At 46.9% G+C, this 27,500-nt stretch overlaps 1 protein-coding gene across 7 annotated transcripts in view; it reads right to left on the reverse strand.

The window, feature by feature from the left end:
- The window catches only part of ncor2 (nuclear receptor corepressor 2), a 109,852-nt gene that overhangs the window by 39,423 nt on the left and 42,929 nt on the right, over nucleotides 1-27,500 (reverse strand). For all 7 annotated transcript variants that reach the window (XM_062543415.1, XM_062543414.1, XM_062543417.1 and 4 more), the window contains exons 5-17: nucleotides 21,784-21,966; nucleotides 17,336-17,449; nucleotides 13,857-13,913; nucleotides 11,716-11,768; nucleotides 10,086-10,152; nucleotides 8,710-8,882; nucleotides 7,273-7,363; nucleotides 6,221-6,399; nucleotides 5,142-5,196; nucleotides 4,925-5,023; nucleotides 2,464-2,591; nucleotides 1,274-1,431; nucleotides 335-397 (exon numbers count right to left, since the gene is read on the reverse strand). In XM_062543415.1, coding sequence (XP_062399399.1) covers nucleotides 335-397; nucleotides 1,274-1,431; nucleotides 2,464-2,591; nucleotides 4,925-5,023; nucleotides 5,142-5,196; nucleotides 6,221-6,399; nucleotides 7,273-7,363; nucleotides 8,710-8,882; nucleotides 10,086-10,152; nucleotides 11,716-11,768; nucleotides 13,857-13,913; nucleotides 17,336-17,449; nucleotides 21,784-21,966 — 1,420 coding nt within the window. The remainder of the gene's footprint in view (nucleotides 1-334; nucleotides 398-1,273; nucleotides 1,432-2,463; nucleotides 2,592-4,924; nucleotides 5,024-5,141; nucleotides 5,197-6,220; nucleotides 6,400-7,272; nucleotides 7,364-8,709; nucleotides 8,883-10,085; nucleotides 10,153-11,715; nucleotides 11,769-13,856; nucleotides 13,914-17,335; nucleotides 17,450-21,783; nucleotides 21,967-27,500) is intronic.

Here is a 27,500-nt window from a genome sequence, read left to right on the forward strand (position 1 = left end):
GTTACAGTGGTGCAGAGGGGGAAATCCCTGGGCGAGATTAGAACCGCACAACGCACCTCTCGCACCGTTTACACGCCGCGCCCGTGAGGTCATCAACCTGCGACGCCACCTGCTGCTCACATGTGCAATCTAAGAATGTGCCCAGAATCAACATGTTGGGCTGTTTCCTTCCAACCCACGCCGGAGCAGAAAAACGGGCACAACGCAATCCAGCCATTCAAATGCAATTTCTAGGGCCATTTCCTGACAAAACACATGACGGAATGACAAACACAACCCAGCACACTTAAAAAAAAAAAAAAAAAAAGAAAAGCATAACAGAAAACACACACACCTTTTTTGGCAGTGTCCATTTCCTCTTCAGTCCAGCGTGAGCTTTCATTCATCTCCAGATTGGCTGCAACACAAAACATTGACAGCATATGAAATGAGAGGGCGTGAGAGAGAGAGAGAGAGAGAGAGAGAGAGTGAGAGAGAGAGAGAGTGAGTGTGTGTATGTGACCCTATCCAAAAACAACTGTACTGTATGAGTGTATTCAGTGTTTACAGTATCTACAAACTGACGCCGAGTGTGTGCATGAGTGGTTTTTCTCTCGGTATCGCTGAGGAAAATGCCAGCTTTCACCTCACACCCTACCCTCAGACACGCTATGAGCAGCAAAAGCTGAAACAGCCACTCACAGCAAGTTGGATATGCCTCTTTTGTAATGTCCATGCAGCGATATTACGCATATAACGCAAGTACAACCGCAGCAGCATGGCTTACCTGTGCCGTCTTCAATCAACAGTTTATTCTCTTTAACCTCTCAGATTCAATGCTGGCTAACAGTGCCTGTCTGGCTAAACATGCTAGCTGTGTCTGAGCTGCAGAGCGCTACTGCAGGGTGCTAAATCCAGAGGGGACAGGATGCTAACAGCACCTGAGAGGCATGGCAGTGTGTCCATGGGTGTGCTTAGAGGATCTTTGAGGCAGGGATTCCCCCTTTCCCCTCAGGCTGTCAGAGCTGTGCGCTAGTGGGGGGAGGGAAAGGACCAGAGCGCCCCCATGTGGAGGCTCAGCTCCACTGCAGGATGAGACCTCTGCTGTGAGTGGTTATGTGTGTGTGTGTGTGTGTGTGTGTGTGTGTGTGCGCACAGGGAGGTCTAAACTCAAGAGTGTTTGGTGTATATGCAGCGACCAGTGAGTCGAACTAGTGTATGAAGGATGTTGCTATGCCGAGGTGTGTGTGTGTGTGTGTGTGTGTGTGTGTGTGTGTGTGTAATGCATGCTTACCTAGGTCACTGCTGAGTGGAGGAGTGCTGGTCTCCTCCTGCTCGTTGGCCATGGAGCGCGTGATGCGTCCCTTGCGGTGGCCGCGGCTGTTGGCCGTGCGTCGGCCCTTCACCGCCACCGGCTCCTTATCCTCCCCGTCCTCCCCAGACGTGTCGTCCCTGGACACACACACACACCATTCAATTATCAAAAGAACAAAGAAAGTGTTTGTCTTTCTTTCTCTCTCTCTCTCTCTCTTACACATACACAGAGAGGCATGCACACACACACGCACAGACACACACACACATAGACAGGCATGCATGCATGCATGCATGCACGCACAGACACACACACACACACACACACACACACACACACACACACACACACACACACACACACACACACACACACACACACACACACACACACACACACACACACACACACACACACACACACACATACACACACACACACACACACACACAGGCATGTAGTCACATCCCCCTCTCTGGTGAAGTTTCAGTTTGGCGGAATAGCCAGCATCAGCACAATAGCTGATGACAGGAAGTGAGAACAGAGATGGAGCATCCTCATTTATCTTCCCCACAGTCCCATTCATCTTGCACTGTGGGGAGGCTAAATATAGGCGCACCAGCTGGGCCAGCCAAGCGCACAGACTGGAGGGGGACAATGTAATGATCATGTTCATCCAGGGGGTGCATACACTTCTGTTAATATAGCTTGTGTGTGTGTGTGTGTGTGTGTGTGTGTGTGTGTGTGTGTGTGTGTGTGTGTGTGTGTGTGTGTGTGTGTGTGTGTGTGTGTGTGTGTGTGTGTGTTCAAGAGGCATTAAGGCCTGTCAGGGTAAGTCAGACACTTGATTATTTACATTTGATTCATGTAAATTAAAATGAAAAACTCAAACTGGTGCCCAAGTGTATCTCAGAGATGCACAGGACAAACAATGCTCTGACACTGTAGATGTACAAAAGGCCTATAGTTATCCGTTTGTTTTCCAAGTTATTTAAAACAAAGTTATTATTAGTACTGAATGGGAGGGAAAATATCCTTGGCTAAATCTCCAAATCTGTTTGATAAATGTTTCTATAGGAGGAAGGAAGGTAGTGCTATGTTTTCCATAGAGGCTTGTAAAGAAAGGAGACAGAGGAAAGAAAGAGAAAAAAAAAACACAGAATACTAACTTCATGCCATCCTCCTTGTCCTCTCCCTCGTTCTTCTCCTCCTCTCGCTCTCCATCCTTTTCCTTCTCCTTCTCCTCTTTTTCTTCCTGGTTATTCCGGTTCACTTGCTGCTGCTGTTGCTGAGTGTGCTGTGAAACCACACACACACACACACACACACGTTAATGTCTAGCTATCAGAGGAGGCTTCATCTGACGGTCATGATGCACAATCCAGGCACATCATTTCATCACTCAATCGTCTCTTTCTGGTTTGCACAATAAAGGACTTCTTTAAATTCAGTTCATCAAGGTAATTCCCACATTGTGTGCATATGCGTACGACAGACGATGAATGTGTTGCTACACAATAATATTAGATGATATCTTTGAGTAGGGCTGGGCGATGTGGCTAAAAAATTATATTGCAATATGTTTAGTCTATTTCACAATATATGCATCTCTATATTTAGAAATTTACTCTAAAATAATTCAGGAATTCTTACTTCCACCTTGTGATGTTTTAAATCATAGCAATAAAATGCAGTAGGCTAGGCTAATTCATACCAGGCCAATCCCTGCAAATAATATCTGCAATAAAACATTCTTGGTGATTCACCAGCTGGGCCAGCCAAGCACACAGACTGGAGGGGGACCATCATGATCATATTCATCCAGGGGGCGCATACAGTAGTTTGTGTGCGTGTTCAAGAGGCATTCTTGGTTATTCACAGGTGGTTTCTATTTTATATTTGCATGACATTTTATATTTGCATGTAAAAGTAGTAAGAGTAGTGAAAGTGGTTTTGAATCCTATTTGCAGACAGAGCATTCATTCATGCAAAGCTTTATCGGTCTCTCCTCCTCTGTCGTTTTGAGACAGTCAGACGTGCACATACACAATAGCCCTTCTGCCGTAATGCACGGATATCATTTTAAACTTAATTTCAAAATCCCTCGCTATTTCATTTTGAAACCAAATCGGAACTGCGTCCATCTTTTATTTAACCTTACTCACTGTTGAACAACACTAGGCTATGCTACCCATAGACAGTAACGCTACCGCCGCTGTTTAACTGAAATTGTACTTCTCGTCTACACCTAGATATCAGAGCCTCCTCTGAACAGACTGTTCAGGATTGGTTGGTGAGTGTGTGATGCCTGTTGTTCACACTGTTATTGAGAGGGAGGGAGAGATAACGATGGTGAAATATTCGATATTTGTGATATAATCCTTTAATGTATCTCACGTACAGCAAACTGCGATATATCAAGTATATTTGATATATGCCCATGCCCAGCCCTACAGTATCTGTGAGTGAGTCAGTATTATTTCTACAGGGCTGCTTTCTTGGAAAAATGTATCATTCCTTTGATGATGTTGCATGACGAATACATGAATAACAACTGCATTGCAAATAATCATGCTGTGCACACACACACACACACACACACACACACACACACACACACTCACTCACTCACTGCAGTGACCTAAAAGTCACCTCTTGCTCTCAGATCTTCTTGTCTCTTTCTGTTCCTTTCTGTCTCGCTCTCTCGCAAGAACTCCCAACGTGTGTTTTGCCTATCTTGTTAAATTCACAACATAAACCGAAAACTGTTGTAAAACATTTTGCAACGTTCGCCTGTCTCTGCATTTTCGGAAACCGTTTGTAGAGGTAGCTGTCCTCGAAACATACAGGTGAGCTGTGCAAAGGTTTACTGCTACAACAGTATGTTTACTGAAATTGGTTCAAGTTAAACAACATTCACAATGCCAAGACATCTCACCTCAAGGAAGGTTTGGTGTAAAACCACAATCAAGAGCAGAACCAAACATTATTATTAGGTTGAGAAGCGAGTGAGATTGTATCATTATCCCTTCACCTGACCAAATAGCTATGAGGTTAAACTTAATATTGTATTATTTTTTCTTTTAACTTGCATAAAACACTGCCACAATGCAGCTAATACACAGAAATGACTGTATCTAAAAGCTGAAAATGACAGAAAGACGCCTGATAAAATACCTGCTGCAGGTAAGGAACAGGTAGCTCTGCTTCACAGGGACTATACTCAACAGCGTAATTTGGCCAATCACATGTAATGAAACTGAAACAGTTAAATGGCTTCCCTCTGATTGGCTGATGAGCGGCTCACTTTCTACTTACTGCTCTGCTCCTTCAAACGGAGCAGGTGGAAACACTAATCCGAACGCTCCGCTCCGAGTCGACTGGGAATGCTCTTACACGAGCTCCGGCGTTTAGTGGGAGAACGCTGAGCTTGCAGCGTGCAGTGCCCCACCAGAACCACTTACGGGTCAGCTACTGGAGCTATCACCCTTCAGCACTGATGGAGCATAAGACTACTCACTCACTCACACACACACACACACACGCGCAGACACACACTCTCACACACACGGACGGAGGGACACACAAAGGCGGACACAAACGCACATGCAAACTCACTGAGACACACACCTGGCTTCGACCACGCCGGCGGTAGTTCCTGCGGACAATGTTTTTATAGTTCTCGTTCTTCTTGGTCAGGTAGTAGAAGAGCACACACTCTGCCACAGTCTGAAAACACACACACACACACACACACACAACCATGTGAGCAGAAATGGTGAGTTCTGCGGGATGTCTCACAAATAGAACGTAAACAGATAGGCATCAAAACAGTCTGTTCCGCTACCTTTCTTTCCAGGAAAGAGGCAATCAGACCAAAGTTCTTTGGATGCTGAATGAACCTAAAACACACAGAAAAAACACACACAATTTCAATCAACACGGACTATTAATTCCTATAAACACAATGACTAATTTCTACAAAATACCTCTTGGCACAAAGCCATGAGACCTAAATTAGCTTTCACACACACACACACACACACACACACACACAAAAAAAACATACAGGGAGAGGGTCATAAACAGGTGCACCGACAGACAGACACAAGGGAAGGCTGCACAAACTCAAACCCCCCCCCCCTACCCACACACACACACACATACGGCCTTCGGAGGAGCCAAGGACTCAATCACCCAAACACATTCTTTAATTGCGGCTCCCTCATAAAATATGGTGACAGCAGGCTAAATGAAAAGCAGGGCAGCTGGGCATTTATTCAGCGCCGCTGCCTGTTCCGCGGTAGACCGAGACTGACCACCACCTGACGCCTCAAGTCCAGCAGGCACAGGTCAGGAAGGTCATAGTCATACAGGCGAATAACATAATGCACTCTTGGTACTGGGTGAACAGTTATGTTGTGGTTGTGTGTGTGTGTGTGTGTGTGTGTGTTTCTCTCTCTCTCTCTCTCTCTCTATCTCCCCACTTCCTCTTCCCCTCCGCCTGTGTGACCTCTGTGGAGGGAGGCGAGTGTGGTGAGGGTGTGTAGCGCTCCTCACGCCACCCTCTGATGCGTCTCTTGATTGGCGCGGGGGGCTAGCCGCAACGCGGGCCTTGCAGCGAGAGCATCTCACGCAACCCTCAACGCCTTAGCTCGACAGACAGGCAGAAGTGAGAGCATGCAGAAATATGCACACCATCGCGCACACACACACACACACACACACACACACACACTATCATCTCACCCACAAGTGTTGCTTTCATATGCTAATCAGCATATGAAGACAAATACACACATGCACATAAGCTGACTGATAGTTTGTCAACCTGTTAAACTATAAAACACTTAAAAAAAAGGGATTTATATTAAGGACACACACACACACACATACACGCACACACACACACACACACACACTCACTTCTCGCGGAAGGTGTCCTTCTCCTGTTCGCTCCACATGTTCATGACCTGCCGGTCTTTGTAGACCTTCATGGGGTCGTCCATCAGGCCGTTCATGTTGATGAACTTGATGCGCTGCTGCTCCGCATCGAACAGCATGGGTGGAATGACCGCCAGCTGACGCATCTGCTTCTCCGAGTTCTGACCAGGACAGACAGAGAGAGAGAGGGAGGAAGAGAGAGAGAGAGAGAGAGAGAGAGAGAAGGAGAGGGAAAGAGAGAGAGAACGAGACAGGAAGAATGAGAGAGACCGAGAGGGCAAAAGGGTAAAACCACCAGCTATGTGCACATATAGGGTTTCTATAGTGGTGTATGGACATATGTCCGTGCGTGTCTGTGTCTGTGTGTGTGTGTGTGTGTGTGCGTGTGTGTGCGTGTGTGTGCGCCTGTGTAAATGTGCAATAGGTCAGCAGAGGGGAAGTGTGAGGCTTCTGCGAACATGCAATACACCACTATCGCAGAGGAACTTGGGGGAGTGGAGATAATAACAGAACTACCACCACTGCCCCGCTTATGGGTGAGATTACACTGCTGAGTAAAGTGACTAAAGAAATCCTTTTTCCCAGCACGATCTGAGACACATACACATACAGATGCACACACACACACACACACACACACACACACACACAGATAAGAAATGAAAGGGGAAGCAGCAAGACGTGGTGACATGGTTGTACAGAGAGTGAGAGATAATTGGGGAAATGGAAGCCTGCATTTGTTTGCAGAAGTGGTGAGATGGAATGCATCTCCTCAGCGTCTATGACCTAGAGGATCAAACCGCACTGTTCACACCTCGGAGGGCACAGGAGTGCAGGTGTTTGTGTGTGTGTGTGTGTGTGTGTGTGTGTGTGTGTGTGTAGGTGTTTGAGAAAAGGGTGTGTGAGTGTGTGTGTGTGTGTGTGTGTGTGTGTATGGTTGAGAAAAGGGTGAGTGAGTGTGTGTGTGTTTGAAAAAAGAAAGTTAGTGTGTGTGTGTGTGTGTGTGTGTGTGATGGAGAAAAGTGTGTGCTTACCTCCTGCTCAGAGATCCCGTCGATGATCTCGGAGACCTCATGTTCACTTCGTGCCGCTGAGGCCAGCCCTCCCCCACGCTGCCCAACACGACTGCAGACACAAACAAACACAATATCAGTAAAAGCAAAACTCACACACTGTACAGAATAAACATAGAGCAAAATACAAACAACATAAACAAATAACTCATATCAATAACATGCAATCATTTGCTAACACTTAAAACATAGGTACACTACGGCTGATACACTCTTACACACACACACACACAGGCAATTGAATATTCATGACCTGCTTTGTCATTCGAAATGCATACAAGTCTACCACAGTATAACCTTTTGTGAACAATAGTTTAAGGGACACTTTACCGATTAGCATTAAGCTTTGTATCTTTAGAAAACCAGTCATGTTTTTGAATGGTCGTGCATCATTCCCTCAGTTTGCCTTGAGATGGGAGAAATACGGATTTCAATGTTGGACTTCCTGCTTTCAATCATGTAAAAATCATCATTTTACATCATTGAAAGCAAGAAGTCCTATTCATGGGTTTCATTGAAATCCGTATTTCTATGATATATTGTTATGATACTGTAGACTGTATACTGTCGAATTATGCGAAAATGTGAAATTCAACATTTTAACCCGGAAGTTTGTTTATTGTGGATTTTCTCAAAATGGTATCGTGCGCAAAGCGACTGATTTCGCCTTGCAGGGTCACATATTTATATATATATATATATATATATATATATATAAAAGAATAAAAAAAATAAAATGACCAGACGAGACGTTGAGTTCCCTACTCTGCTCCAGCCCAGGTGAGGAGCCGCCTGCTGCCTGCTGCCTGCTGCCGTGAGATGCGTTGGCGGTGGCACTGGCGCCCGTCTGAGCAGCGGCAGCGGCGGCACACAGGGCACAGGGATGCTCTGAGACGCTGCGTTGGTCAGAGAGGGAGTGTGGCAGCCCTGGCGGGGTGGCCACCGCAGGCTGTTGCACAAACTAACCGCTGAGCCGTTGCTCAAATGTGCTGAGGGTGAGCAAACGCTTGATCTTTGGGGTTTCGAGGAACTACACATGCGCGCATACACAAAAGCACACAGAGACACACAGACACACACACACACACACACACACACACACTGTGTGCTCCACCCTGAACTCAACACACCCTGAGTTGAGTTGGAGTTTCCCATGTGTTGTGAAACTTCAGAGCTGAAGTTCAAACACAAAGCGTGAGGAGTTTAGATTCCCTCATGGTGACGAAGGGGAGCTCAAAGGCCAAAAACGTCATCCTTAAAGAGGCTCAGGACATGGCTTTCACTACTGAACAATCTGCTCCTCCCTACTGTAAACAGTATCTCAGACAGACAGACGGACAGAGAGACCCTCCCTCTCAGGACAGACAGACAGACAGACAGACAGACAGACCGACCGACCTTTGCATGCGTTCCTGCATCTCCCTCTGCTTGCGGATCTCGGGGAACTGTTTCTCGTAGTACTCGCGGACCTTGCTCTCCTTGGCGCGCCGCCGCGGGTTGTTCTCGATGCGCTCCACCTTCTTCTCCCAAGCCTCCATCAGCTGGTCGTATCGCTGGCAGAACTTCTGCTCCTGAAGGGACACACACACACACACACACACACACACACACACACACACACACACACACACACACACACACACACACACACACACACACACACACACACACACACACACACACACACACACACACACACACACACACACACACACACACACACACACACACACAGGGTTATACAAACAACCCTGGTGGTCCTGCTAACATGCAACCAAAGCCCTTAATGGAATATCCACGTGCCCTGTCCCCAAGCGCTATGGAGTCACATATAGCAACACTCACTAGAGGAGCCCCACAAAAGGTGTATTTGACAACCTTCTGCTTATGTGTCTGTGCATAATAAGCACAAATCCACAGCCGACACACAGCACAAATCAGACTAAGAAGTGAATGAAATCGGTAGTTGTGTAGAAAGCAAAATGCCACCAAAAGCCCCCAATGCCAGAGCTCCCCATCATCATTACCATGACCACCACCACCACCATCGCCACCATCAGCAGCATCAGCAGCATCAGCAGCACCGAGTGTTGTTTGTTGTTCAGTAGAGAGGAGCGACACACTGGGCTGAGGGGAGAAGCTGCTGCTTCCTCCACAGGTTGGCTAAATTTAGCCGCCCGCTGCGCTGCACTGCACTGACTACCCAGTCTACCGGTACCACTACTACAACATGCTTCAGCCAATCAGCTGAGCCAGTTAAACACCCACTTGGTGCAGAGGAGTGTGCGCACACACACACACACACACACACACACACACACACACACACACACGCACACGGGCTATCTGGGACAGTTACTCCCTTATTAAAGTCTGTGCTTTCCCCACAGCAACAGCATAAAACAAGGCAGGCAGGATTGAAAAAAATACTGTTTCAAACACACACAGGCAAAAAACCAATCTCTCCACTGAGCTGTCATCTTGTGGTGGGGATACATTAATGGGAAGAACAAGCCAGACAAGGACCGAGACAGAGTGAGAGAGAGAAGAGAGAGAGAGAAGAGAGAGAAGAGAGAGAGAGCGAGAGAGCGAGAGAGCAAGGGAGAGAGAGAGAGGGTGAGAAAGAAACAGAGTCGGAGGGGGAGAGAAACAGAGTGAGAGAGATATAGAAACAGACAGAGAGAGAAAGAGACAGAGAGAGAGAAAGAGAGACAGAGAGAGAGCGAGAGAGAGAGAGAAGAGTGTGTGTGCGCATGCATGCAATTAGAACTCACCCACTGCTTGCGAGCATGATTTCTTCTCTTGAAATACAGAATGAGCTTCTTCCTCATCGCCTGATTTCTGCAGCAGGATGAAAACAGGACAGAGAGAGAGGGAGAGGGGGGAGAGGGAGGGGGAGAGACAGACAGAAGGAGAGAGAGAGAGACATACAGACAGAGATAGATAGAGAGAGTGAGGGGAGGGAGGGAGGGAGTGAAACAGGGAGAAAGTCAGTCCATTATAAAGCTGTCCAATCCCTTCTTTTCCTGATGTCCACAGTTCCTGTTGCCATAGTGACCTTTATACCAAGTTAAGCACAATACCATATGATTAAACACACACAAACATCTGTGGCTAAACAGTCGACCTTCATCTATTAGTCCACACACACACACACACACACACACACAAAATCACTGCACTCACACAACATAATGGAATTGTCCATACATATGCTCTGACAATGAAAATCACATGATGAATGTGGAGACAGACAATTATGCAGACAGGGCAGGCTGAAGGCAGAACTCAACAGCAATGTACTGTAACAGACTCAACCCAATAGGTCCCCTGTAACAGCTTCCTGTGTGTCAGCGCCTGGCGTTAAAATCAGTTACTCTGAGGTCAGGTTAGTGCTGATGGGAGTAATATTGTGCACAAGGACAGACGAGGAGACAGACTGTGGGTTTCAGTCTGAGTGTGTGTGTGTGTGTGTGTGGGGGGGGGGGGGGGGGGGGGGGGGGAGAGAGAATATGAGTGAGTGACAATAGGTGTATGGGAGTAAAAAAAGAATGCAGTATGAACGTGTCAGTACTGTGTGTGTGTGTGTGTGTGTGTGTGTGAAAGAGAGAGTGCGTGTCTGTGTGTGTGTGTGTATACGGTCCTGTGAGCACAGAGATGGCATTGTGTTGTGGAGCAGATGGTAGGGAGAACTAGATTAGCAGCTCTGTGGCATGTACAAAGTTCCTCTTATCCAACTGTGCACTGTACATACACACACACACACACACACACACACTTACTTACAGACACCATAAAATGTCAGTTAACACACCAACACATACACACAGCCATATGGCCATCTGAATGGAAGCATAGAGAGGAGGAAGACATGAGAAAGAGATGGACCTTGGTGAAGAACCGAGGAGACAAAGCAACCAATTGTAAAAGATCAAAGCCATGTGGAGGTATTTAATAACACAGACAGACACACACACACACACACACACACACACACCTGTTGATTAATTATACCATCAAAAAAAGAAAAGAAAGAAAATTCTACTCTGCCAAATGAGGGCTCTCAGATCAAAAGGCTTGTGGACTGAGAGAAGAGAGGGATGTAGAAAAAATAAAAACGAGACTGAAAGAGAGAACAAACATGAGAAGAGGAGAGGAGACACACACCAAAGCGTTCGTTAAAATAAATAGGCACCAGATATGTCATCTGGCGGCCAATGTCTCATGTCATTCCCGAGCACTTCTTGAAACAGAATACGCGTCTGTCAATAGGCAACTGTCTGAATGTGAATTCTGACAGATTTTCATGGAAGGGCAGAGAGTGAGATGAATATTTATTAGAGACGGGGCCATGGTCTGGATGGGAAGTTAAGGATTAAAACGGAGGGGAGTGCAGTTACTTACATTTTGATGTTCTCATGGTACTGCTTGGTATCAGAGGGCTGGTTGTAGAGAGGCTGTGTGTGAGAGAGAGAAAGAGAGAGAGAGAGAGAGAGAGAGAGAGAGACACCGAGAGAGAAAGAGAGAGAGATAAAAGCATTACTGAGAATGTCTGGAGGGTAGGAGTCCAGTTTCAGTTCAGACTAGCACATCAAGGCACATCAGTGCTAACCGACTCTCCGCCTTTCAACCCTCCGCCGCCCCCAACACCATTTCATCTTTTGCTGCCCTTTCTTTCACCCTCTCTTACTTTCCCCTCTGATGAAGAAACCAGGTCAGGGCATCACACATGGAAATAAAAGCTGGCCCGTTGTTCCTCTGCTCAGAGCTGCAGAGCTGGATGCGGATGCGGATGCTGAGCTAGGTGTTGCTGCTGATGCAGCCGTTGCCGTGGCACTGATTATGCCTGGTGGTGCGTTCCTGAAGCTGAACTTGAATGCAAGAGATGGAAGGGCTGATCTTCCTGACACTGCTTTCTCTGTAAGCTTTTATAGGCCTCATAGTAGGGGTGGGGACCGATTCATGTTTGTATCGCAAAAACTATTTCTTTTTTTTCCAGTGATTTCGATTTTGTTTTGCTGGAAACGGATATGAACAGCATAATCATATCCGTTTCCAGCAAAACAAACCAAAGCAAATGGCACACCATCCGGACGCATGATATGCGTTCTTTTTAAAAAAACAATTTGTTTTTAGAAATGTCTCAAAATATATAGTCTCTAGAAGTGTATCATTCAAATTGGATTTTTGTTATAGGATGAAAGAAAGAAAAGAAGAGGGCAAATCACAACACTCAATAGTTTCGATGCATAACAATTGTAGAATCACAATACAAATCATACAAATACATATCATCCCAGCCCTGAATCAAAGTATGTTTGAGTTTTTTTTTTGGGGGGGGGGGTGTCTGACAAGACAGTGGAGAGAGTGACTGGCGGACGGGGGACGAGGCGGGATCAGGAAATGACACGGGCCGGATTCTAACCTGGGTCCTTGTGGGCACGCAGACCCGAATATGGCACTGATGCTATAAGCGGTTGCGCAACAGCTCCCCAATAATATCAGAAAGTATCTCAAGGTCTTCCCACACTGACGACTAAAAACGAGTAGCTATCTGCAGTGAGGAGGAAAATGTGTGGCAGTACTCTCGCTTCAACTTCCACTTTGTCTGGAGTGAAAATTGGCTTTCTCCGCGGATTTTCCAATGTGTCGTTCCAAAATTCCTTAAGTGCAAAAAGCCAACTCTCTTCCACAGGAGTGTGCAGTGACTGGCCTTGGGCACATCAGCATGATGAGAAATGTATTCCTGAATCCCCCGCTAATGCACTTATATCCTTTGGCCAATTAGGTGGTAAATAAATTTTGGCGTTTGGAAGTCGGAAGTTTCGTGCGGAGTGTAATGGATGGGTTCGGGATTTCCAGTGTGATCCCGTGGGTTTAATATCAGCAGTGACACACACACACACACACACACACACACACACACACACACACACACACACACACACACACACACACACACACACACACACACACACACACACACACACACACACACACACACACACACACACACACACACACACACACACACACACACACACACACACACACACACACACACACACACACACACACACACACACACACACACACACACCGAGGGAAAGAATCATGTGGCTTGTGATTTGTGTGGATATTTTGGGGAGTTGGGAGAGGAATCAAGCCAAACAGAAACAGCCAATTAGGGAGCTGGCATGACCTGACACATCTGACAGTGTGTGAGGGGAGAGGGGTGGTGACAAGACGAAGAGACGCATGATGGGTAAACAGAGTGCGCAGAAATCCATAAGCGCCAATAAATGGTTGCACTGGTTACAAATGGAAAATGTACATAACATGCAACCGAAGCTCAACGTGTGTTTATTGTGGGAAAATTTGTTGTGCTGATATTAGTGTCGATTCCTTCTGAACATCAAATCCTTGACACACTCTAGAAGCGTTAAAGATTTCGTCCATGGTAACAACTACTTTAACAAGCATATGCCCTCACATATCAAACAAGATTGGAGGTAAGCAATTGGTAAAAAAAAATTATAACTCACCAGTTCCACCCTGGGTCCAAGTCCCTCCAAAATCCGATGTGCTTCCTCAGCTTTTTTCTGTAAACAAAAAAACACAAACACTGTTAGCACGTCAACAGCATAGACTCACATTTCCCATCACCACGGCAACGCCTCACACTTGCCTGCTCTCATTCTCTCTCTCTCTCTCCCTCTCTCACAGACAAATGGATGAGTTCTCTATTAATAGAGCCCTCCAAACACAATCCCACCCCAGGCTCTCTCCCCCTGTATCATCACCCAACTCGGCTACATACAGCAAATAGAGAAAGTAAAGGAAATGGCGTCTGAGATAACAAGGGAGTCTATACCATACCATACCATACCGTACCGTACCATACAGTACCATACCATATCTATATCACCTACATGGGCTTGCATACACAAACGCCCAAACACGCTCTTACTCCCTCATTCACATACACTCATTCTTCCTTTCTCCCACGCAGGTACACACACATGCACGTACGTACGTGCGTACGCACAAACGCGTGCACACACACACACAATCTCTTGCTCACTCATTCTACCATTCTCCTACGCAGGTATACACACACACACACACACACACACACACTTCAGTATCCCCACTTGCCCCTGCTCCACTCCTTATTTCTCTCGCCACTGATGAGGGAGTGAAATTGCCGTAATGAGACAGCCAGCTCTCCAAGGCTTTCTAACTCACTTCATTTCCCTCAATTACAGCGGTGTGTGTGTGCAAGTGTGTGTGTGCGCGTGTGTGTGGAGGAGGTGGGGGAGGGAGCGAACAGCTCTAAGAACATGACTATTCATTTTTCAGCAGCGCTAAGATGATATGTGGGCAGCAGTTTCCATATCCATCTCTCTCTCTCTCTCTCTCTCTCTCTCTCTCTCTCTCTCTCTCTCTCTCTCTCTCTCTCTCTCTCTCTCTCTCTCTCTCTCTCTCTCTCTCTCTCTCTCTCTCTCTCTCTCTCTCTCTCTCTCTCTCTCTCTCTCTCTCTCTCTCTCTCTCTCTCTCTCTCTCTCTCTCTCTTTCTCAGTGAAGCATAAAAAATACATTTCTCAGTGCCTATACCAGGCATATGAAGTATGGATGAGGGTAGATGTACAGTACACACGGCTCTATCTCCCTCAGGTTCTCAAACACACACACACTTTTTCTCTCTTATACACACTTCTACACACACTCACATACACTCTCTCACACACACACACAAAGAGAACAAGTATAGACTCCTGCCACCTCAGCCCACCTCAGCGAGGCTTACAGAGCTCCTAATGAGGCCTGATCAGGGCCTGGTTTGTGGCTAATCTAATCCCTCCTGTGAGAGGGGGCACAATGGGAACAGTCTCCCCCACCGCCACCCCACCCTGCCTGGCCTGGCCTGGCCTGGCGTAACCCCCGTTATTAGGGCTGGCATTAAGAGCACGCAGGCCAACTCACTGAAAGGCGGCAAGGCTGAGGAAAATCAGGGTGGGGGGGACTGTGTGTGGGAGTGTGTGTGTGTGTGTGTGTGTGTGTGTGTGTGTGTGTGTGTGTGTGCGTGTGAGAGAGCAAAAGTGTGAGTGTGAGTAAGCATGCCTTTTATTCAAAGCCAACATTCAAGCTGCATGTAAGCCTGTTGAGACATATATTTCGCTACAAAGACCTGGCTCAGTTCATACATCCTGAGAAACAGCTCCCTCTACTGGTCCAAAAAGATAAACAATGATTAAGGTCTCCCTCAGTTCCATTCCATAATCGGCTAATCGGTTTCCAATCAGCGCCGTCTCGATCTCTCTCTCAGTCCCAGAGATCCCCACCTGCCTGCCCCACTGCAACTGGAGAGCGCCGGTTGTGTCCAGCTTCACACCACACCAAGGAATGAATAAGTAATGGTAGAAATTGAGTGTAATCTCTGGGTGGCTTAAATGGCTCTCTCTCTCTCTGTGTGTGTGTGTGTGTGTGTGTGTGTGTGTGTTGTGTGTGTGTGTGTGTGTGTGTGTGTGTGTGTGTGTGTGTGTGTGTGTGTGTGTGTGTGTGTGTAAGGGCAAGAGAGTATTAAGTCTTGCCTGTGACATGCAGGTTTTATTGCTCAAACAAGGAACACAGAGTAAATGCCAACAAATACCATATTAGGGTAATTACAGGGCATGGAGGAAACACACACAAACATACCCACATAAACGCGCGCACACACACTCACACACACCTCAAAAGGCATCTAAGGAGGCATGAAACCCCACACTGTTCATATGAAACCCTGCCCTGCCTCAGTAATCACGGCTTGTCTTGTGCCATACATCTGAGGCCTCTATGAATAACTGCAGCTTAAAAGGAACACAGGAGAGGCCCACGTGACCTACACCTCACATAACACACTAATGACCATTAAAACGCCACCCGCCACCTGAACGGGCCCGCACTCACAAGCTCACCGAGCTCAGCGGAGGTTACCTAAAGACTGCATAAGAGGTGACACACACACACACACACACACACACACACACACACACTCAAGCTCACCGAGCTCAGCGGAGGTTACCTAAAGACTGCATAAGAGGTGTGGGAGGGAGCGTGTGTGTGACTGTTATACAGGACTGTGTCTGAGTTGAAACACACACACCAGCTTATGTCATTCAGGAGTTTAGAGGCAGTGGCATCACTGTTGGAGTTACACACACACACACACACACACACACAAACACACACACAGATACTGCTCTGCAGAAACCACACACACCGTGGCGGTTTTTCCTCTGATGTGCATACTGACCACTAGGTGGACTAAGAGCAACACCAGCAGCTGCCACTACAACTGCTGCTGCTCCTACTGCTACAGTAGACCTGCAGGTCTCACATGCCATCCTGCTGCACATCACACACACACGCACACATACTGCACCACACACACACCATACACACACACAATTAACTAGTGTAGTTACTTGTGTTTGACTGGTGCGTAAAGTGTGTGTGTGTGTGTGTGTGTGTGTGTGTGTGTGTGTGTCAAGATGGAGCACTCCACTAAAAGTATAGACAGACACCTTCACCCACCCACACACCTACACACAAACCCCCACACACACACACAAACCCTATTGTGCATTGAGTACCATCACCAGCACTGCTGCTGTGCCACCCTCCCTGAGGCCTCCCAGTTCAGAGCAGCGAGCGGCTCCAGACAGGGTTGTGTTTGTGCTACAGGTGCTCAACACATGCGCTAGGCTAAGGCCTGCTGATTATACACAAGCAGTTCATTATGCGCTCAGCCAATACAGACAAGAGGGCAACGCATTTGTTGTGTGTGTGTGTGTGTGTGTGTGTGTGTGTGTGTGTGTGTGTGTGCGCATGTATGCGTATGCTCAGTTTTGTGTACAAGGTTACAATTTACTATGTATGTACTGTATGTTGGTGTATGTTGAAGTGTGTTTGTTTGTGTTTTTGTGTCTTTGGTGTGTTTCTAGTGTATGTGTGTGTGTGTGTGTGTGCGTCCACTCACCCTGTTCTCGTCGTAGATGATCTGGACCAGGCTGCGGTGCTTGGCTTCGCTGGGCGGGGGTGAGATGGAGCGCTCGGGCTCCTGAGGCTTGGCCGCCTCCTCCTCCAGCTGTTGCTGCACACACACAGGATGGGAACCACAGAGTCAGTGTTGCGTTCACTCACTCACACACACACACACACACACACACACACACACACGACAAAAAGAATCCATAGGAGCACAAGGACAAAGGACCAAGTTGCACCACAAGAGACAAAACCACTCAACCATCCACACACTCACAGTATCACACACACCTACACATACCTACACCTACACCCACCTACACAGACACAGACACAGACACACACACACATAAGCAGTAGAGCACCGCAGCACAGCCCCTGGTCCCTGGTCTCAGCCAAAGCAGAACAGGGGAACAAGTGAGCAAAAACAAGCGTAAGCATCAAAGGAAAGTAAGTGTTCCAGGGAGGAACACAAAACATGTGACGGGAGAGTTTGGAATAGTTTCCGAGAAGAAGGATTCTAGAACGCTGTTCTGTAATGGAACACGAGTCGTAACTCTTGTTCACTGTGGTACTCTCCACCTGGGCCGGCACTCCACAGAACCCAACCAAGTGAGCAGGAGAGGCCTGTCGAGGACCAGAATGGCACTTTGGGACATCTCAAGGGTCGCTCACAATAGGAACGATAACGATAACGATAAAAGCATCCTTACTGATCAACGTTAAGGAAAGTCTCTCCTCGTGTTGACGAATGTGATGTCTATAATTTGATGGATTCTGGTTGGCTGTCAGCAGGAACAATACTTTTCTTTATGCTATTGTTATTGTTACAGTTATTGTTCTTGCTGTGAATGGCCCCCTCATTCTACTTTTCTCCATCTTACCCTCTCGATCCCCCACACCCACCCAATAAAACCTCACTGTTTTGGAAATGTGTAGATTCTCCGTCACAGTCAGGTCACGGTCTGATTAAAAACCTGTCTCTCTCTCTCTCTCTCTCTCTCCCCCCTTGTGTGATGGAGACAAATAAGATGGAGACTGGCAGCACTGGGCTGCACACGCAGCGGAAGGCCAATATATGCAAACCAGCACGCGCATCGCGCATCACCCATCTAAATGTGCCGGGCTATTTCCTAGGAGATTGAATTCAAATTCAGAGGATACAAAAGCTCCCCCACCCTTGAGAGGGGGTGAAGAGACATTGGATGGACACACACATGAACACGAACACACACACACACACATCCACACAAAATATATATTCAGTATCCATTATTCATGCCTCCATAGATCCAGGACTGAGGAGCCAGGTAACTATTTTGTTAACGACAGGAACATGTTTACATTCACAGCAAAGGGTCACTATACATGGATGGAGTATCCATTTCCTCAAACAAGACAAGCCCAGAACAGCCAGTGGTGTATATATATACACATTTATGTATGTATAGTGTGTGTGTGTGTGTGTGTGTGTGTGTGTGTGTGTGTGTGTGTAGCAGCTGATTTTGGTGAGAGACTAAACTATTGAAATGAGCTGCCTGTAGCCAGTTGCTTTCTGCATTAACCATAAGATCTCCACACCAAAGCACGGGCAGAGCGAGCCGTGTTTGTTTAGGTGAGCCAGTGAGTAAGTCCGTGAGTGTGTGAGAGTATTGGACTATCAGTGCCAAGACAAGCACAGGCGCTGCAGAGCAGCTTCCAACAGCTCCAACCAGCACAAAAGGCTTTTAAGCTCGCCGGCCAAGAGCGCTATATAAACCACACACACACACGCACACACATACACAAACACTCTCTTCCTGAGGCACAGGTGCACTATTTTCAGATCTGAATTTCCACAGCTTTGTGTAAAACTGTTGAGTGTATTATTATGCGTCTGTGGTCTGGCTGTCTCTCTCTCTATGTGTGTGTGTGTGTGTGTGTGTGTTAGCGTGCCAGGAGACCCACCCTGGGCCTCTCAGCGGGGTGATTTAGGAAGCCCAGGGCCCCTTACCAGCCTGTCACAGGACCAGTGTAAATGTCTGAGTGGTTGGTGAATGTGTGTGTGTGTGTGTGTGTGTGTGTGTGTTAAAGGGGGGTGGATAGTTCTGCAAGTGCACATGTGATTGAGTGAGGTGTGTGTGCGCGTCTGCGTGCGTGTGCATGTGTTGGATTGCTGTGTCCATAGATGTAAGAGTGTGTGAGCGTGTGTGTGTGTGTGTGTGCAAAAGAAGAGTGAGAGTGTGAGTGTGAGTGTGTGTGTGTGTGTGTGTCTGTGCACACATGTGTGTGGCTGTGCCCATCAAGCTGGATAAGCACAGGGAGGCACGACATTCCCTGAGTGAAGTCAAATAAACCCGCCCTGCTGATATAACCCAGACCCTACGAAACCTGAGCCCTCTACCTCCCTCCTTCCCTCTCTCTCTCTTTCCCTCTCTCTCTTTCCCTCTCTCCTTCTCTCTCTCCCTCCATCTTCCCCTGTTTTCCCCAAACCCTCTCCACCTCTATTTATTTCCCTCTTTCAGCAGCTGTCACTCCAAATCCCACATTCTCACCATCTCTACCCACATCTTCTTCAGCCCACACACACACACACACACACACACAGACACACACACACCACTTAATAAGGCAGGCATGTGGATGCTTCTTCAGGGGAACAAAAGGGGGGAGGGGAGGGAGAGAAGGAAGAGGAGAGAAGAAAAAAATGGAGGAGAGAACGGAAACTGAGAGTGGGGAAAGCAGGGAGGTGGGAAGGGTGGGGGCCAAAAGGAACTATTTTGTAAAATGGTCTCTGCGTGTAGGCCCTTGGGTGTGTGTGTGTGTGTGTGTGTGTGTGTGTGTGTGTGTGTGTGTGTGTGTGTGTGTGTGTGTATGCATGTAGAAGTGAGAGAGGGAACTGTATGAAAGCAGTGGGGGGGAACGAGATTGATTTATTTTCCTTGGTAGCACTGTTTACCCTTAAAATCATTCTGAGCGCACACACACACGCACACACACACACACACACACACACACACACACCTCTCTCTCCCCTCCTCTTTCCTGAGCCCTCCCCTGCTTTCTGCTCTCCTACAGAGGCCCATGTCACAGAGTGCAGGTGGCTTACATTTATAAGACGGCTCTCTGGGCTGTGCCCATAGACAACGCGTAGTCCTTACACGTAAACACACACACACACACACACACAGACAGACTCCAAGCCTCTCAAACAGGGATTAGTCTTTATTGTGCAGATTACTTACATCTGACTATGAGTGGCATGATGGGAGTGGTGGATGGGGGGATGAAGACAGACACATCGAGAGAGAGAAAGAGAATGAGTGAAAGAAAGAGAGAGAAAAGAAAACAGAGAGAAAAAAGGAGGAAGCGAGTGGTTTAACAGGTCCAAACCTCTTTAGCATCCTCCATTGCCCCAGAGAGCTAGAATTTATGGCCTCATATTTCTAACCTACTTCTCTCCCCCAGAGGGAGGGAGGGAGGGAGGGAGGGAGAGGGAGAGAGAGAGAGAGAGAGAGAGAGAGAGAGAGAGAGAGAGAGAGAGAGAGAGAGAGAGAGAGAGAGAGAGAGAGAGAGAGAGAGAGAGAGAGAGAGAGAGGAGGGAGGGCGAGAGAGAGAGAGACTCTGTACACAGTGGCTGGGTGGTTGAAGGCGTGCTGAGTGAGGTTTCACACAAGCAATAATCACAGCACTGTTACAGCAGCCCTGGGCAAGATTAAACAAGATCTGGCACAGAACGAGAGAGAGAGAGAGAGAGAGAGAAAGAGAGAGCGAGAGAGAAGAGAGGAAGAAAGAAAAGGGGGGGGGCAGTGAAAATGAAAAGACATACAGAGAGAACATAGAGGGAAGAGGGAAGAAAGAGATGATGTATAAAGAGAAAAAGAAAGCAATGGGAGACTCAGAAGACAGAGAGGGGGTGGTGTTCAGAGAGGGGAGGGTGGTGTTCAGAGAGGGGAGGATGGTGTTCAGAGAGGGGGTGGTGTTCAGAGAGGGGAGGGTGGTGTTCAGAGAGGGGAGGATGGTGTTCAGAGAGGGGAGGGTGGTGTTCAGAGAGGGGAGGGTGGTGTTCAGAGAGGGGAGGGTGGTGTTCAGAGAGGGGAGGGTGGTGTTCAGAGAGGGGAGGGTAGTGTTCAGACACACTGTAGGACACTATTCATACCGTCAGACTCCTGACTACACATGTGCCTCAGGCTACACCCAAGCCATCTCACACAGATCAGATCACACTCTCTCTCTCTCTCTCACACACACACAGACACACACACACACACACACACACCACTGTCTCTCTCCCTCACACACAAATTCCATAAATACACTTACATGTGAGCAGGGCAGATCACATTTAGAACAATGACAAGACTTAGGCCTCCAAACACATACACACACAGACAAACCACGCACACACACATCAAACACATCTCTCACACACACACACACACACACACACGCTTCACCAACCTGTTTCTTGCGCAGCTTGCAGATCTGCTGCTCCACCATGGTGATCTCCCGGTCCACGCGGTCCATGTTCTGGATGAGCTCCTCCTTGGAGTAGCGCGCCGGCACCAGGTCCAGGTCCGGCTCCATCTGGGCCGGGCTCACCGGGGAGATGGGCTCCAGCTTCCCCATGGAGCTGCTCCGCTCCTGGGAGGAGAAGAGAGAGAGACGGGTCCATTAACGCCAGGGTCACTGCTAGCGCCAGGCTAACACATTGCACTTCATGCTCCTTCTGTATTTCTGGACTATTGGTTATCTTGGCCTCTCCACAGAGTGATCTTGCACAGTGTTTTATTTTATGTACTGGTCTGTGTCCATCTGTGTCATAATACTGTCTTCGTTGTTATTTATTAACTGTGTGTGTGTTGTGTTCTTGGTTGTGTGTTATTAAAATCTGGCTGCAACTTTATTGTCCCTGTGGAATAATAAAATTGACATGAAAAAAAAGGACGTGAAAACCACCAGCTACATTTGTAGCAATGGAAGACTTCACATGGGCCCAATACCACTCCAAATAGTATCAATCAGTCAGTCTCACACGCATGCATTGTAACTATGAGACTCCTCTCATAGTTACCCTTGACTGCATCTCTCACACACACACACACACACACACACACACACACACACACACACACACACACACACACACACACACACACACACACACACACACACACACACACACACACACACACACACACACACACACACACACACACACACACACACACACACACACACACACACACACACACACACACACACACACACACACACACGGCTACTACTGTTACTGGCTCTTTTTCCATCTGGCCCACTTAATCATAAGGAAGTCATGGACAGTGAACTAGGGCAAGACAAGAAAGTCTGGGATCAGCAATGCACCTCCAGTCAGTCATGAGTAAGTGAGGCAGCTGCCAATCCCCTTACGGCTGAACTACTACATACTGTACATTATCCGGCCGGAGACAAGAAATACTATTTTCTGAATGGCTATTAGTTCTGTATATCGAGGCACCTATGAGGTAGAAAAAGTTCAAATCACCGTTCCCTGTCAATACTCTTTTGAATGACAAGTATAACAACCACAGTAAACGATGGTTGAAGTAGGAAGTAGAGTTCGCAACAATGGAGTCAACGGCAAACTAGCTAACTACACCCCATTATCACTGTTAGTAGCCAAAGAACATTTGCGGAAAAAAATTAATAAGTAGGCTTCTTTTTGAACTGCTTCCTTCGTGTGTTACAAACGCATGACTATTGCTTTCATGGGTGACAACTGGTGGAAAAGCGGGATAAGGCCTTTCTGGTGTCCTGATATATGGAATGAATGGACCTGGCCGAGGTCCTTCTCTCTGTCCATTAATCCCGTATGTATATCGGGACACCTTGGCAGCCATTACCCTTTACATAACATACAACAAAGAGCCAGTTATACAACCGAGAGCGTGAAACAGTAGGCTGAGGAGTATGACTGCCTAGTCGGGTAGAGACACTGAGCACAATAGAAGTAGGCATGTAGATGCGAGTGCAGTGTAACACAAGAGGGCCAGACTAACAAATAGATGGGCGATGTTAATGCTGCCTCTCTCTCGCTTATATACATAACAATGCACACCGATAAGCAGGAGAGGACCTGAGTGTTAAGAGTGTCTCTTTCTGTCTGTCTGTGTGTATGTGTGTGAGTGTGTGTGTGCGTATAAGTATGTACAGTGTGTGTGTGTGTGTGTGTGTGTGTGTGTGTGTGTGTGTGTGTGTGTGTGTGTGTGTGTGTACGCGTGTGTGTTGTAGAAGTAGAGAGAGAGAGCGAGAGAGCGAGAAAGCGAGAGTGAGACAGCGAGAGAGAGAGAGAGATTGTGGGAGCACTATGGTATTGGGGTGTGGAGCAACAATTCCCAGACTGACTTCCAAATGAGTTCTTCACATTACTATTCTACAAGCCCTCTCTAAAAGCAGACAGACAATAACAGGCAGGGAGACAGACAGAGACACTTACACACTTATTTCCTTGCCAGTAGCTACCTCACCATGACAACAATATCAACGGTTAAACAATAGGCGGTATAGGGGGGAAAGGAACATGGGGGGTGTCTGAGAGGGAATGTGTGTGTGTGTGTGTGTGTGTGTGTGTGTGTGTCTGTGTGTGTCTGTGTGTGTCTGTGTGTGTGAGACTGATCTGTGTTTCATAACCACTAATACATGTGGCACTGTGACAGAAGATGTGTGTGGGTGTGTGTTATGACTACTACTAAAATGTAGGTGAAAGGTATCAGGGCAGACATCAAGCACATACACACACTCACACAGTTCTGTTACATTCTTCTATTAACAGAGACGACTAAACTGGAGGTGTGAGACAAATGATATTTCCAGAATAGCCCGTGGAACGATGTGTGTGTGTGTGTGGGTGTGTGTGTGTGTGTGTGTGTGTGTTTTAATTGCCTATCAAGTATCACTGTAATTTTAGCATCTCCTGGAGCTCCCATCTGAGCTCCCCTCCTGTGGGTACGGATAAGTTAGACAGTACAGTACATTGATAGCTGATCTGTGCTTATATGTGTCCTTTTAAATGAAGTCGCTCTGTGGCTTGCATTCAGAGAGTATCCAGACTGTGAAAGACTTTTTTTTTTTACATTCTCTTGTCACAACCTGTCACTAAAATAGCTTGAATTGTTTCCAGCATTCGCTGTGATGCTTCATATATCTTATTATACATATATTATTTATCTCCGTCTTTGAGAGCATTTCAAAATGTCAATACTGCACACTGTACAATACGGTCAATGCAACAGTGCTAGCTCGATACTGCACCCTCATAGTTTTCGGTCACTACTGACAGACAAGGCCTAAAAATAGGGCCCGGATCGAGGAGACAAAAGACAAACAAGAGCAACATAAAATGTGAAGGCCGTGAAGGTCTAAGTACTATTTGACTGCACTATATATGCACGCATCCCTTTCCCCTTCCCTCTCCACATTAGTGCCCACTCCGCTCACTCGCTGTGAGTAAGCCCCATTATATAAGCTCTGTCACATGCAATCAGCCTTTCAAAGGAAGAGGATGTGGTAGAGAGCGCTGAAAGAGAAAACGGAGATCTCTCTCTCTCTTTATTTCTCTCTCTCCCCATCTTCCCATCTTTCCACGCAACTGTTCTCTCTCTCTCCCTCACTCACTGTTCTCCTCCAGCTCTCCCTCCATTTGTCCAATTGTCTCATCTTCTTGTTTTTGCCATATCTAGGCCAAAGTCATCATTAATTCATTACAATTGCACAGCGTCTTCTACGCACATCCAGCTTGGTACAGAAGTACGGGCATAAGGAAAATGTGTGCAGGCATACACACCCACTCTCTCTCACACACACACCCACCAACCCAAACTCCCACAGCAGGGCCTTATTGTCACAACTGACAAAAATAGCCTTAAGCCCAGAGGGGGAAACACTCGCACAAAGCAGGACCAAAATACAGATGACAGGGTGTGATCACACACACACACACACACACACACACACACACACACACACACACACACACACACACACACACACACACACACACACACACACACACACACACACACACACACACACACACACACACACACACACACACACACACACACACACACACTGTTGCTCTCTCTGATGGGGCTACCTCTTCCTCTCTCTCCCTCTCTCTCTCTCTCTCTCTCTCGTACGGACAGTAAGAGCGGTGTGAAAGAACAGAGTGACTACACACACACACACACACACATGCTCATTATGGCACATGGAGTGTGGAATGTCCTTCAGCCTACATGCTGGGACAAACACACAAGTTAGTACACACACTTGCACATGCTGTCCAGCCCAGCCCTGTCCAGCCATAGGTGCATCCTTATGGAGACATGGATCTTTCATAATAACATTAACTTAACATCTTCAACTATAAAATTATAGCCTCTTATCACCAGACTAGTACTTAAACACACTGTTTCTCTTTGTGAACAAACCGATAATAAATCGCATCACCAGTCAGTAAACAATGCATTTATAATTCGTATAAATAAACACATTCTTCCAACTGCATTTTCTATGTTTGCAGGCATTGCTACTACTGTTTACCACTGCCACTTCGATTTCAGAAACTAACGCCATTCGCTCTGGTCAGTGATTGGCGAGCCACCCAGGAGGCCGAGGAGAGACATACTGTACGTGCACAGATGTGCCAGACTCGTATCTCCAGGAGAAGAAAATGAGGCCAGACACAGACGGGAGGGCCAGGCTAATAAAAATGTCACTGATAACACCAATTATCAGCCACATCCACACAGCCGGATATCCTACAACAGAAAGGCTGAATATGCTAGTGGGATATTATTGTATCTACATGTCTTTAAACTTTAAATAGGCCCACCTATGAACGATCATTCATATTTCAATAAGTTGCTAACCGTCTCCATCAAAAGACTGCTTGCTTATTGTTGCTTGACTGTGTTGACTCATAACCACCACATTCTGTCAACATATTCAGACCCGACTATGGAAAGAAAGATGTTGTCCTTTAACACAGTTAAACGCATGCCCACACACACACCTGTGCAACACATGGGGGACCTGGGAGTAATGACACAGCACATTCAGTCATACTCACTGTTCTTCCTGGTTTCCCACATTGTGCAACCACACACACACACACACACACACACACACACACCCCTGTTCAGGGCCCCTGACCTAGAAAACAGGAACCCACCCAGCTTGTCCCTGAGCTGCTCTTGTTTGAGTTATTACCTGTGGCACTTATATTTCACCTTCTGTCTCTCTCCCTCCCCTTCACATACAACTCTGGAAAAAATGAAGAAACCACTGTGCATTTCTCTGAGGTCATCCTACAAATTGCAAATTTGAATATGACCATCAACTGTTGCATTAATTCACAGCATGATCACAAGATATTTCAGAATTCAGCAACATGCATTAACAATATGGTTACAACAAGAGTGTAGAGTATATCAGTTAGATCAACTAGATGTGTCAAATAATCAAAAATGTCTCTCCCTTATATAGAGTATTATATATTATTATATATTCGGAAGTTTGTTTAGACTTTGCTGTCTAAATTTGTGTAAGAGGAGACAATATGACAAACAGTCAACTGGCTCGTGTCATTTGGCTGGCAAAACTGCTTTGCTTTGTGCTACTTGTATCAATCTCATCTGCTAAATACAACTTAAAAATACCAGTCAACATTGGTCCTGCATCACTGTGGAAGTTATGCAAGTTCATTGATAAAATAACTCGCCTGACACTGCTGCAAATTGTGGTTGTGGTTTGCTGCCGAGCAGACGCTGGGGTCATGAAGAGCCTGCCTGCGCTCGCTCGCTCATGTGACACCGGCCTCACCCTTTCAGCACAGGCCTGCAGCGCTACAGCTACCCTGCGCATATTTTACTGTCTGTGGAAACAACTGCTATTTTCAAAATAGACTCTGGAACTGAGAGTGAGTCTTTGAAAATTGTCTGTGTGTGCGTGTGTGCGTGTGTGTGTCTCTCTATGTGTGTGAGTGAGTGAGAACGAGCCAAACCTAATCTGTTATCTGTTTGGACAGCTCTGGTAGGACCAAGCTAGCTGTTAGCGGCGTGAATGAATGACATTTAAAGGCCTCCAGAACTGGCTGAACCATCTGGGCCTCATCT

This window comes from Sardina pilchardus, chromosome 8 (genome assembly GCF_963854185.1).
Source record: "Sardina pilchardus chromosome 8, fSarPil1.1, whole genome shotgun sequence".
NCBI classification, from domain to species: domain Eukaryota; kingdom Metazoa; phylum Chordata; class Actinopteri; order Clupeiformes; family Clupeidae; genus Sardina; species Sardina pilchardus.